Source organism: Harpia harpyja, chromosome 1 (assembly GCF_026419915.1).
Source record: "Harpia harpyja isolate bHarHar1 chromosome 1, bHarHar1 primary haplotype, whole genome shotgun sequence".
NCBI lineage: Eukaryota > Metazoa > Chordata > Aves > Accipitriformes > Accipitridae > Harpia > Harpia harpyja.
The window spans coordinates 43726209-43739025 of NC_068940.1; the positions used below are offsets into that span (position 1 = coordinate 43726209).

General features: G+C 53.4%; 2 protein-coding genes across 5 annotated transcripts in view; one reads left to right on the plus strand and one right to left on the minus strand.

The window, feature by feature from the left end:
• The window catches only part of MYH7B (myosin heavy chain 7B), a 28772-nt gene extending 22263 nt beyond the window's left edge, over window positions 1-6509 (plus strand). Inside the window, 15 exon segments of the mRNA XM_052789922.1 lie at window positions 197-586; window positions 1023-1149; window positions 1572-1690; window positions 1935-2131; window positions 2333-2682; window positions 3217-3341; window positions 3653-3768; window positions 3896-4088; window positions 4181-4384; window positions 4500-4625; window positions 4795-4965; window positions 5280-5384; window positions 5794-5889; window positions 6061-6198; window positions 6407-6509. Of these exon segments, the coding sequence (XP_052645882.1) occupies window positions 197-586; window positions 1023-1149; window positions 1572-1690; window positions 1935-2131; window positions 2333-2682; window positions 3217-3341; window positions 3653-3768; window positions 3896-4088; window positions 4181-4384; window positions 4500-4625; window positions 4795-4965; window positions 5280-5384; window positions 5794-5889; window positions 6061-6198; window positions 6407-6415 (2466 nt within the window). The 3' untranslated portion in view covers window positions 6416-6509.
• Window positions 6510-8346: 1837 nt separating this feature from the next.
• TRPC4AP (transient receptor potential cation channel subfamily C member 4 associated protein) overlaps window positions 8347-12817 on the minus strand; it is a 37655-nt gene continuing 33184 nt past the window's right edge. For all 4 annotated transcript variants that reach the window (XM_052789936.1, XM_052789955.1, XM_052789964.1 and 1 more), the window contains 4 exons: window positions 11315-11423; window positions 10998-11110; window positions 10523-10729; window positions 8347-9731 (listed from right to left, as the gene is read on the minus strand). In XM_052789936.1, the coding sequence (XP_052645896.1) occupies window positions 9594-9731; window positions 10523-10729; window positions 10998-11110; window positions 11315-11423 (567 nt within the window). In that variant the 3' untranslated portion in view covers window positions 8347-9593. The remainder of the gene's footprint in view (window positions 9732-10522; window positions 10730-10997; window positions 11111-11314; window positions 11424-12817) is intronic.

The window sequence follows — 12817 nt, forward strand, 5'->3', positions numbered from 1 at the left end:
GCTCTGCAAAACATGCTACCAAGAAGCACCAGGCATGCCTGCCTCCAAGAATCCCAACACAACCCAAGCATTTGCTCCAGACTGGTGGCTTGTTGCTCCCCAGTATCAGAGGAGACACCTTGCTCCATTGTGGAGAGCAAGGATGCTGGAGCTTCACCTGGTGCTTGAAGCATCTGCCTTTTTCTGTCTCTGCCAGGCCCGCATTGAGGAGCTGGAGGAGGAACTGGAGGCTGAGCGTGCTGCCAGAGCCAAGGTGGAGAAGCAGCGGGCAGAAGTGTCACGGGAGCTGGAGGAGCTGAGTGAGCGGCTGGAGGAGGCTGGCGGGGCAACGGCCACGCAGCTGGAGATGAACAAGAAGCGGGAAGCAGAATTCCTGAAGCTGCGGCGGGACCTGGAGGAGGCAACCCTGCAGCATGAGTCCACGGCAGCTGCCCTGCGGAAAAAGCATGCAGATAGTGTGGCGGAGCTGAGCGAGCAGATCGACAACCTGCAGCGCGTCAAGCAGAAGCTGGAGAAGGAGAAGAGCGAGATGAAGATGGAGGTGGATGACCTGTCATCCAACATTGAATACCTCACCAAGAACAAGGTGGGCACTGGTTCTGTATGGGGCAGATTCATCTCTTCTGTGAACATCAATGCAACTGGTTGCAGTGTGTTCAGCACAGCCATGTCCATGGGATGTTGTCCTAGGGAGCTCTTTGCCATGGCCAAGTCCCTCTTTTTCACTAGGTATAGCTTGTCCCTATGTCACTATGGCAGTGCTTGCAGGATGCTTTGCTTGTCCTAGTCAAGTCTGGAGGATCTGGGAAGACATTTCCTGGGAGACTGACTGCAGAGAGCCACTGTTAGCTTAGCAGAGACACGAGAGCTCTGGCAGGCTCCTGCTCTCTGCCTTGTGTGCATGTGGGATCAGCTGAGCAGGGCAGTGAGGTCCCAGGGTGATGCAGTCGCTGAGCCCCTCCTGGGATAATGGTGCTCTCCAGGCAGAGCTGTCTCACACAGGCTTTGCTTGGTGCTTGCAGGCCAATGCCGAGAAGCTGTGCCGCACCTATGAGGACCAGCTGAGCGAGGCCAAGTCCAAAGTGGATGAACTGCAGCGACAGCTGACCGACGTGAGCACGCAGAGGGGCAGGCTGCAGACCGAGAATGGTAGGTGGGGGTGGACACGTGGCTGCCCTGGGGCTGGTCTTGCACTGGGGCATCTGAGTGGTGGAGCTGTGGTTCAGCTGGTCAGACCGTCCTGCGTCTCCCATGGACAAAGAAAAAAATAGCAGGAGCTCCATCTGGAGTGGAGGGCTGTGGGATGTCCATGTTGTGCCTCCGCTCAGGCCTTGCAGAGATGCCCTATGGCTTGGCAGGGAAGAGGACCTCTCTGGCGATGCTAGTTGTGCTGGGGGATGTGCCCAGGAGGGGTTTCCTAGCTGGCTTACTTTGCCTTTGGCTGCTGGTGTGCACCTCTGCCCATGGGCTCCAGCTTGCCTGGGTGGGGATGCAGCTGTGGGGGGTGTGGGCTAATGCAGATCGCAGCCCTTAGGCCCCAAAGTAGCTGTTTTGGCTCTATTTGAACCCAGGGGAGCTTAGTCGGCTGCTGGAGGAGAAGGAGTCCTTCATCAACCAGCTGAGCCGTGGCAAGGCCTCATTCACACAGAACATTGAGGAACTCAAGAGGCAGCTGGAGGAAGAGACCAAGGTGAGGCTTCTAGGGCATGGCTGATCTCTGAATGACACAGATCTCAGGGAATGGGACATGTGTCCCACTGTGGCAGTGGCCCAGATTCTTGGACTGGGGAGGTGGGACATAGCCTGCACACAGGAGCCCTAAGGGCAGCTCCTAGCCTGGGAAAAATAGAAGTTCCCTCCCTCTGCCCCCAATCCCACGCCATGGCCGATGTCCTGGAGCCAGCTGCACCTCTCATGAGCTCTCCCTTCCTCAGAGCAAGAACGCCCTGGCCCATGCCCTGCAAGCCTCCCGGCACGACTGTGACCTGCTGCGGGAGCAGTATGAGGAGGAAGTGGAGGCTAAGAGTGAGCTCCAGAGGAACTTGTCCAAGGCCAACGCAGAAGTGGCCCAGTGGAGAACCAAGTATGAGACCGACGCCATCCAGAGGACAGAGGAGCTGGAGGAAGCCAAGTGAGTCTCATGGCAGGAGTCTGTTCCTGCAGGTGGCATGCTTCCATTCGAAGATGCAGCTTTCCCAGACCCCACAGTGAGACTGCATCCTCCTGCACGGACTTGAGGCTGTTTGGGCAGGCTGTGGCCTCCCCTCCTTTAGAGCAGCGGGGTGGGATGACACTTGGGCTGGGAGCACTCATCCCTTGCTGCCATCAACAGGAAGAAGCTGGCCATCCGGCTGCAGGAGGCAGAGGAGGCAGTGGAGGCTGCCCATGCCAAGTGCTCCTCCCTGGAAAAGACCAAGCACCGGCTGCAGACAGAGATCGAGGACCTCTCGGTAGACCTGGAGCGCGCCAACTCGGCCTGTGCTGCCCTGGACAAGAAGCAGCGCAACTTTGACAGGATCCTGGCTGAGTGGAAGCAGAAGTATGAGGAGACCCAGGCAGAGCTGGAGGCATCGCAGAAGGAGTCACGCAGCTTGAGCACAGAGCTCTTCAAGCTCAAGAATGCCTATGAGGAGTCCCTGGACAACCTGGAGACCCTCAAGAGGGAGAACAAGAACCTGCAGGGTAGGAGTGGGCTCAGGCTTTCCCCTTGGACTCTCTGCCCAGTGTCCTGCTCTCACGGGCAGCCTGTGGGTCCCCTGTCCTCAGCCATGTGGTGGGATGGGGGTCCCTTGTAGGCAGGGAGCAGACCTTGCTCCTCAGCCAAGCCTGGCCCATTTCCTCCTTGGAGGGATGCAGCAGCCCAGCCAGGAAGCCAGCATGTGTCCTGCCCTCTTGCTGGGGCACTCTGGGCAGACAGGCAGTGTCACTTGGTACTTGTTTGTGGTGCGTGTTTTGCTGCCAAGAGTGCCATGGCTGTGGCATGGCACTGACTTGGAGGTGTTGCTCTTGGACAAGCAGGTCTCCATGGGTCCTTAATGCCTCTCCCTGTCCTCTCCTTCACCCAGACTGCAGAAATGTCCCCAAGCACAACCTCAGCTGCTCTCCACGGGGCTGGGGGGACATCAGTTGAGCCTGGGCAGGGGGATGGGGAAGTCATCTGCACGGGGCTGACCCCACAAACTCGTTCCTGACCAAACACCCTTCTGTCCCTGCCAGAGGAAATTGCCGATCTGACTGACCAGATCAGTCTGAGTGGCAAAACCATCCATGAACTGGAGAAGCTGAAGAAAGCCCTGGAGAGTGAGAAGAGTGATATCCAGGCAGCTTTGGAGGAGGCTGAGGTGAGTCCTTGTTTCCCACTGAAGCTTGCACGTGCCCACTGCCCTCGAGAGCCACTGGCCCACCCCGCAGCTCTGGTTGGATGCTGCTGGAGCAGCAACCCACACTGCACTAGCAGGGTGACAGTCCTGAGCCAGGCTGCAACCCCTGGGCACCCCACTCATGCGGATTGTGCAACCACAGCAAGGCATTGGGGTGGCTCCACCTGCCCTGCTCCCCATAGCTCTGGGCTGGGGGGCAAGGCCAAGCTGGGGTGGGTGGCTGGGGAGATTCCCCCCTGGGGCCACCTTCTCATGGCTGCTGCTGTCTCTAGGGAGCCCTGGAGCATGAGGAGAGCAAGACGCTGCGCATCCAGCTGGAGCTGAACCAGATAAAGGCTGATGTGGACAGGAAGCTGGCAGAGAAGGACGAGGAGTTTGAGAACCTGAGGTGTGTGTGGAGAGGGGACAGGCTGGGCCATTATGGCAGGGGCAGAGCTGGTACTATGGCCCTGACAGGGCTGCCACAGACTGGGTGTCCCTGGGTGGATGGGGCTGATGCATCATCCCTCCCGCAGGCGCAACCACCAGCGTGCCATGGACTCCATGCAGGCCACGCTGGATGCAGAGGCCCGGGCCAAGAACGAGGCTGTCCGCCTGAGGAAGAAGATGGAGGGAGACCTGAACGAGATGGAGATCCAGCTGAGCCATGCCAACCGCCAGGCTGCTGAGTTCCAGAAACTGGGCCGCCAGCTCCAGGCCCAGATCAAGGTTGGACGGCTGTGGGTGGGACAGATTCAGTGCTGTCCCTGCTGTCAGCCCCGGCTCCCTCCTGTCCCCACTGACCCCGTGCTGCCTGGCAGGACCTGCAAATCGAGTTGGATGACACTCAACGCCACAACGATGACCTGAAGGAGCAGGCAGCTGCTCTGGAGCGCCGCAACAACCTGCTGCTGGCGGAGGTGGAGGAGCTGCGGGCAGCACTGGAGCAAGCAGAGAGGAGCAGGAAGCTGGCAGAGCAGGAGCTGCTGGAGGCCACTGAGAGGGTCAACCTGCTCCACTCCCAGGTGAGGGACCACTGGATCCCGGGTGTCACTGAAGCAGCAGGAGTCTGTCTGGCAGTGGGGCCATCAGCCACGGTGAATGGCCGGTCCCTGTGGCACTGCCTTGCTCTGTCTGCAGAACACGGGCTTGATCAACCAGAAGAAGAAGCTGGAGACTGACATCTCACAGCTGAGCGGCGAGGTGGAGGACGCGGTGCAGGAGTGCCGCAACGCTGAGGAGAAGGCGAAGAAGGCTATCACAGATGTAAGAGTGCAGTGGGGATGGTGCTGTATGGTTTGGCAAGGGTGCCCAGCACCCTGTGGGGCTGGTGGGTGGGAGGAGAGGGGAGGGTCTCAGAGCTTCTCCATTGACCCCTGTGTCTGGCAGGGCTGCCTAGCCTTGTGGTGATGCCTCTGTGCTCTTGGCCTTGCAGGCTGCCATGATGGCAGAAGAGCTGAAGAAGGAGCAGGACACGAGTGCACACCTGGAGCGGATGAAGAAGAACATGGAGCAGACCATCAAGGACTTGCAGATGCGCCTGGACGAAGCAGAGCAGATTGCTCTCAAGGGGGGCAAGAAGCAGATCCAGAAGCTGGAGGCCAGGGTGAGATGGCAGGGGCAGATCCCCGGCTGTGCCACCTAGGAGCAGGCTCCTGGCACTGCCCCAGGCCCTGTAGCACCAGGCTCTGCAGGGCACCGGCACTGTCCCATCCCTCTAGGGCCAGACTGTACCACAGGGGGACTGTGGGCAGTGAGGGGCAGTCCCTGAGGACCTGCAAGCCTGGGGCTGGCTCCATGCCTTTGCTTGGGGTGGCTTAGCCTTGGCTGTGGCTACTGTGATCTGGGGAAAGTGATTTGACCTCAGCTGGTGCTGGCACTAGGGAGCAGAGTGCTGAGCTGGCCTCTATCCACCCACAGGTGCGGGAGCTGGAGGGAGAGCTGGATATGGAGCAGAAGAAGATGGCTGAAGCCCAGAAGGGCATTCGGAAGTATGAGCGGAGGATCAAGGAGCTGAGCTACCAGGTATGGCAGCACCAGGCGCAGCTCCAGCCCAGCAGGACTTGGCCCAACTCTCCCTGTACTCAGATCCTTGTGTTATCCAACACCCCACTCCAGCCCAGCCCAGCCCTGCCACCTTCTGGGTGCTGTGCTGGGACCGACAAGGGCAGGACAAGCTTCTCCCTGTCCCAACATCCACCACCTGCTCTCTGTCTTGCCCCTTTGCTGGCACCTCCTAAGCTAGGTGGTGGGGGATGAGGGGAGACCAGGGGGGATATGGGGCTGGTGCCTGGCTCGGTGGGGCGGGTTGGTGCTCTCTATGTGTGAAGGGCCCTGGCACCACTGGGACTCCTGGATAAAGGTACTGGGGCAGCCAGAGCCCGAGTTGGGGAGGTCTGCTGGAGTACTGCTAATGGGGCCAGGGCACTTGTAGGCTGAGGAAGACCGGAAGAACCTGACACGGATGCAGGACCTGATCGACAAGCTGCAAAGCAAGGTCAAGAGCTACAAACGCCAGTTTGAGGAGGCGGTAAGTGCCTGTCCCCACCGCTGCTCTCCTGGGGCAGAGGACAAATGCTAGCCTTCCCCAGGGCTGCCTGGGATGGCTGCAAGGGAAAGGGGCCATGAGGTCAGCATGGGGAGCTCGCAGCCCGGTGTCCTGGCTGTGCCCCAAACATCCACCTCCCCTCACCCCATCTAGGAGCAGCAGGCCAACTCCAACCTGGTCAAGTACCGCAAGGTGCAGCACGAGCTGGATGATGCCGAGGAGCGTGCCGACATCGCCGAGACGCAGGTCAACAAGCTGCGCGCCCGCACCAGGGAGGTCATCACCTCCAAGGTAAGCCCAGCCAGCCATGGGGAGGGAAAAGCAGGACAGGGGCTTCTGCCATCCCTGGAGCCAGAGGAGCCACTGTACAGCCCACGGCCTCATCGTGCATGGCGCTGCTGCCCTCACCTGCCACTGTTGCCATGACCTGAAGGGTGGCAGAGTGCTCCCTGCCACCAGGTCCAGGCTCTCACCAAAGCCCTTTTGGTTTTTTTGCTAGCACGAGTAGCGGGAGCCCAGCTGCCTGCTGTATGTTGGAAGCAAATGGCTGCAACAGTCACTGCCAGCTTTGCACCGCGTGAATAAACGTAGATCTGCCAGGACTTGCTCCGTTGTCTCCGTCACAGGGGTCTGCTGCTGGAGAGGTGGGGGGCAAGATGGGGCCATTTTTCACAGCCAGGTAGGGGCAGGAGACAGGCACAGGCCTCCCCTCTCCCTGCTCTATTGCCCTGGCTTGCTCCAGGCTTTCGGTGGGTTTTGGGAAGAGCCCTTTCCTCTTCCTTCCCCACTGCCCCCCTTCAGCCCTCTCTCCCCTGTAGGGGACCAGACCTGAGGGGTGAGGGTGGAGGGCAGAACGTAAAAAACACACACCCCTGGGGAGAACATAAACCCCCCCCTCGCTACAGTCCTGCAGGGCAGAGGGAGGGTTGTTAACAGCTTTGGCAAAGGGACTGCAAAGACAGACATCACTCATTTCTTTAAAATAGATTTCTTTAATAGTTTCCATTTAATACGTTCATTTGCAGTTAGTAAATTGGCATTAATCCGGGCAGCATGAACCTCAGCAATCCATGGGGCTAGTGCAGACTTCCAGTATTTGTTAGTGACAGGGGTCCCCTCTCCACCGCTGTCACAGCACACAGCCTGCTGCAACCTCCACTGAAGCCAGCGAGCTCTCCCCAGCACCATGCAGGACACTTCCTCCCTGTGCTCTCCATAAATAAGACAAAACAAGGATGAAGGAGAGAGCCGTCTGGTCCCTCTCAAAATAAGATTCTTGAGGCCTCTGGCATGGACAGATGAGCCCACAGGAATGTGGCCCCCAGTTAAAATTTGCCTGTGACCCTCTCTGCATGCTCATGCCCCTGCCCACCGCAGGCAGAGCCTTTCCTCTGGAGACCAGTGCACTCCCTCCTTGGAGGGGCTGCTGTGGGTTTCTTTCCTGTGCCCTTCTCTGCAGCCAGCCAACTTGGCCTCCTGCGTCAGCCTGAAGGCGAAAGCAAAGCCAAGCTGCCTCTAGCAGGCAAGCACCCAAGTGTTACTGTGCTCCCGATGCTGGGGGAGGAGCAACCCACGAGCCAGAAGGCAGGCTGGCCAATAGCCAAGGACAGACACAGCTTGGCCCCTAACTGTACGTTACATAAATACAGAGATTTAAATGAGACTCTGCAGGTTTATAGCAGCAATCATTGGATGCACCAATTAACTAGACTATGGAAAAGGCATCCCTTAACTTAAAAGCCTTTTAATTTGAAGCATTTATTTGAAGTGTACATCTATTACAGTTAAGAAGAAGCAAAGATACACCAAAAACACAAATACCCAAGAACAAAAAAAGTACAGATGAGAAAGAAATCAGCTCAGGGGAGGGAGGGGGCCAGGTAGGGGTGACCTGATGAAGAACAGAGAGTTGCAGCTACCATAGCAAAGAGCTCCTGCACAGAAAGGGTGCGACCAGGGTAACCTCACTGCAGCTGGGCAGAGTCTGCCCAGGGGATTCAGCCCCCCAGGAAGGGACACAAGGATCCCCAGGAGCTCCTACAAGGCTCCAGGTTTATGCACAAGCTCAGCAGTTCTGACCACCCTGCAAGCAAAGTACTGACTGCAAGTCCACAGCAGGACACGGAAGTGTGAGATGAGCGAGAAGAGAAGGGTGACTTTTAGAGAGCAAGTCCTGCACCTGGGGCTGGAAGCCTCATTCACTCATCCAGGCCGCAGCACAGGGAGCCTCAGAGTGGGTTTCATTCTGCTGGCAACAGTTAGAGACAAAATGCTATAGCTCTGGGACAACCTCGCCACTGGTCCCTCGCCAGAGCCTGGAGAGAGCTGAAGTCATCTCATCAAATAAGTTAAGAAAATTTAAAAAAATTCAGATGCATGTTTCAAAGAAAACTGGTTTCTTTTAGCTGGAGCTGCAAGACACGGGGCGGGGGGGGGGGGTTGACTTAAATGCAGTAGCTCAGGACTTCAGACTGTATTTAATTCCTGGGAATCTGACTGTCTTGGAGCACCACAGTTAACACTGGTGAGCAGGCGAGGCATATGCAGGTTTGGCAATCAGGACTGCCAAAACCTGATTCCCCCTTCCCCAACATATCCTACAAAGTTACTTTCAACCAGGAGTGTTTGTTCCCAGCATTTAACGCATTCTGATTAAAATAGATCCAGGAAAAAAACTGACATCTCAGTCAATATTGCACTTCAAGATTAATGTGTGTGTTGATATTAAGGACTGAAAGCAGAGACTGACATAAGACTTCCAGGTATAGCAGGTTAGCATCAAGAGCAATGGTCCTGAAAAGGATTTTAAAACCAGATTAGTTACCCAAGAAGGGACAAGCCGCAAGTTTAAAAAATTAGTACATTTTAATGCTAGTGCTCCATGAAAAAGCCAACCCCTGTTGCAATTCCACCACTGCTGAAATGTCTCTGTTCTCCGCAGCATTGTAAAATGCCTTCAGATGGGAAGGATCTGCAGGAAAGACAGCAGGAACAGAGGTTCTCTCCTAACGCACAGACAGACAGGTTTAGTACCAAATGATCCAAAAGTAGATGGTAAAGAGGTGACTGGAGCTAGGGCTCTCAGGAATTAAAAGCACACACACACGCACACACACTCACACACACTCACACTCTAACCAACCCTAACCCCCTGATTCCAAACCCCAACAGAAGAGTTACACATGAAGGGAGTCCATATGGTGGCTCTGCACGTGGCTGGTGTGTCGGGGTCCCAGACTGGCTCCTTGGACCTCACATTTGGAGGGCAATTTCTGTGCTTTTTGACTTGCTAATTCTGATAGCCATGAAAGAGAGCCACAACTAAATTGGCACATACAGAGTATCCTCATCTGTCAGCAAAAAACAAAAATCTCTGACCAGCAACACTGGACTGGGAGAGAGAGAAAAAATAAAAAATAGAGAGGCTGGTTTTTGCAGGTGATTTACTTTTTATCCCAGAACAACTGGAAGATACATCCCTGAATGTGTTGCCCAGAGAGCTTTCAAAGTCTCATCCATTAGAGATCAGAGATGGGGACCAGGAGGGGACTGGGGTTTTAACAATGCAGTAACGCTCCACAGTTCCAAGCCGCACACGCACACACACACTACACAGCGTATCCCTGAAAATCCATGGGCTGCGAGGTACCCTCCAAGCGCTGTCCATCAGAAGCCAGAGCGAAGAACTACTCCTCAGAAAAGTCTCTGTCAATGTCCATATATGCCTCGTCGATGTAGCTAACTATGGCACAGGGGGATGTCCGGTCTGGACTGAGCAGTATAGATACAGTCTCTTTCCAGTAGGTAAAACTAATACATGAGCTCTGTGGAAAGAGATGAAGAGGCTGGTTAGCATGGGTCTACAGGCACCAACATGCAGCAGAAGACACATCTCAAAGGCATTCAGCAGAAAGAACTGAAAATCACTTCCTATTCAGCCTGACTTCCCCAGCCACATAGATTAACACCTCTGATTCACTATTCAGCCCATCCTTCCTGGGGTGTAGAGCAGAAGGGGCGGATGCTGAACCAACTACACCTTCTACAACCAGCTTCCCAACTATCCAGCTACAGGCAGGGACTCCCTGCACCTGTGGCAACTATAGCCCTGCTAAGAGCAGCACAGGGTGACCACCACCCCAGCAAGTCCAGGGTGCTTTCCACAGGACAGCTGCCTTGTCTTCTAGCAGCTACACCAGATACTTTTCCTGCACTGTTTGCCACACCAGGAAGAGGGGACAGTCTGGTTAAGGTGTTAACTAGTCTGGGAGCTGCATTCTGCCCTGCCTCCACATCCCTGTGCAGGGCTGGCCATCTCGCCAGCCCTGCCTCTCAAACCTGCCCAGCATTGGCAAGTCCCACTTCTGTGTGCCAGAGCCAAGACCTAAGGTCTTGTTTACACAGAAACCCAGCACCAACCCTGTGGCAGTCTGACTGCTTGCAGAAGGGACCTGACCGGCTAAGATGGTGTGACAAGCACTACAGAAAGTTACACTGCGGGGCAGAACTTGCTCCCTTCTTTCCCTTCACAACCTCTCACTTCCCTTTTTTGCTAGGTGACTAGTAGACAGATAGTGCTATGATTGATTCTTGCTATGGTAAGAGGTACACATACATTTTCTAAGCATGTGCTGTCTTTATCCTTATTGAGGTAATGCTGTTGCCAGAATCGCAGGAGACTGTGGAAGTTGTTCAGGATGAAGCCTGGGTATTTTTCTGTATATTCCATCTGTTGCAAAGTGCGCAGATAAAAAGGTAGCTTTTCTTTCCTTCGGGCCAGCATTAGGATAACTAAACTTGTGTTCAAACAACTGACATTTTCCTAAAAGTAAAAATGACACAGTAGGTCAAACAACAACAACAACAAAACAAAAAAACCCCAACACTCCCCCCAAATCAAGATATTGGTTGTACACATATCCTTAAAAAACGTGCTCGTGGTAAGCATGCAGAGGAGGTGCTCCTACGTGTATCAAGAAAGAAGGGACATGGGTCTCCTCAAGAGAAGCCAGATTCCTCCCTGCTCCCAGCCCAGTTCATCACTACACAGTATCAGCAAGATAACTGCAAAGTTACTGTCAGCTCTTTACCTGTGTAAGTGTCTGTACATGAATAATATTAATGAGACGGAAAAGAAAGGACATTCTCATGGACATCTGGGACATATACGATAACAGGCGGCACTCTGACAGGACTTCTGCAACTGTGGCAAGAGGAAAGAGACAATCACTGGGTGCTTAAAGCTCAGACACGTTGCAATATGGCAGTAAGAACTGGTGCTCAGACTGTAGCAACAAACCTGCAAGGTGGCATTTCTCTGTCTAAACCCAAAATTTTCAAAGCTCAGACTTAACGTAACCATTATCACTACCAAACACCCCCTCACCCCCCATTTCTTATTCTTTACCTTTAGCATCAGACTGATTCTCAAATCGGTCCAGGGATAGTGTAATGCAGCGAACAAGCATGTTGGAGTCAACCAATGAACTGTTGATTTGATTTAAAAATACCTGGAACTAAAGAGAAGTACTTTTTAATGTTGCATTAAAAAACAAACAAAAAAATTCATCCTACACGAACACTCATAGATGAGGTCTGACCGAACAGCATTATTTCATACCCTTTTCAGAATGCATATGGCCAAGAGATGTACTAAACCAATTACTCTGTTGGCACAAGGGGAAGAGGTCAGCAAACCCAAGTAGGAAGAGCTACGAACAGGGTTTGGCGACTAGAGCAACAGTAAGTGTTCTCCAGATTTTTGACACTGAAGGAGTGCAGTTCTTGAAGGTTACTGGAGAAACCGCCTTGTATTCTGAGCACAAACGTGCACTTCACCAAAATAAGGCTTCACAGGTGTGGACAATTTTCCCTTTCCTTCAGAAACAAAAGTTAGGTTCAGAATGCCAAAATACTCAGGGTCATTACCTTTTTGTTATCTCTAACAAAAATAAGAGGAGATACACACTCCCGAGCCTGCCTCATCCAGCCCAGGCCAATACTGGCACCGAGGGCCGACCAAAGGATCCCTATAGCAAGTACCCTAAAAACACTAGAGAACAGAAAAATACCAAAGTCCTGGCACCACTAAAAACTCTTTTGAAGCTGTGCCAGTTCAATGAGACCAAGATTTCATATGTTACTTGTTTTGAAAGAGGGAGACGAGACAGCATGGCTGCTGGCCTCCGTAGTTCCTCCAGCTCCATGTTTTCCTATGCTTATTTTGTACAAGCAGACAGTGCTGGGGAGGAATACAGTAAGGGTTTTCATCAGCATGAGAATTAAAAAAAGTTATACATCAATAAATAGGAAGCACACACAAAGTATAAAGAGAGATTCTCTAGAATGTGTGAGTTCATTTACCAGAAAACAACCTGAAATTCAATACATCTTTCTTTTAAATATGTGTCTGCTTCTATTCTCCAAGGTCTGCCAGACCTAACAGCAATCACAGAAAAATTACCGTAACATAAGCAAGAGTATGAGGTCATTCAAAACCTACAAAACAGCTGATGTTACATGCACAAAGTGCACAAGAGCATGAAACCACTTTGCATAGAGAGCTGCCCATTCTTGATCTACATATGCAACTAAGTTTTATAGGTAATTACATCAGCCATGACTTCTTAAAGTGACTGTAAGTTCAAGTAACATCAAAGATATGTCTTTTTGTAGTATCAAATTTTAATGAATACTTTAAGTCACCTCCATGAAGACCCCCACCCCCAAGCTCCAATCAAAGATTTTTTGGAGCCTGTCTCAATGTCCTAAACTATCAGGTTAACCCAAACCCCAGTGACTTCACAGGAAATGTTCTACCATCTTTGAGCCCTGACCTTAGACCTGCCTGATCATGTAACAGGGCAATGTTTTCTGAACAGCTCAGCGCTTGCTGACTCAGAACAGCTGG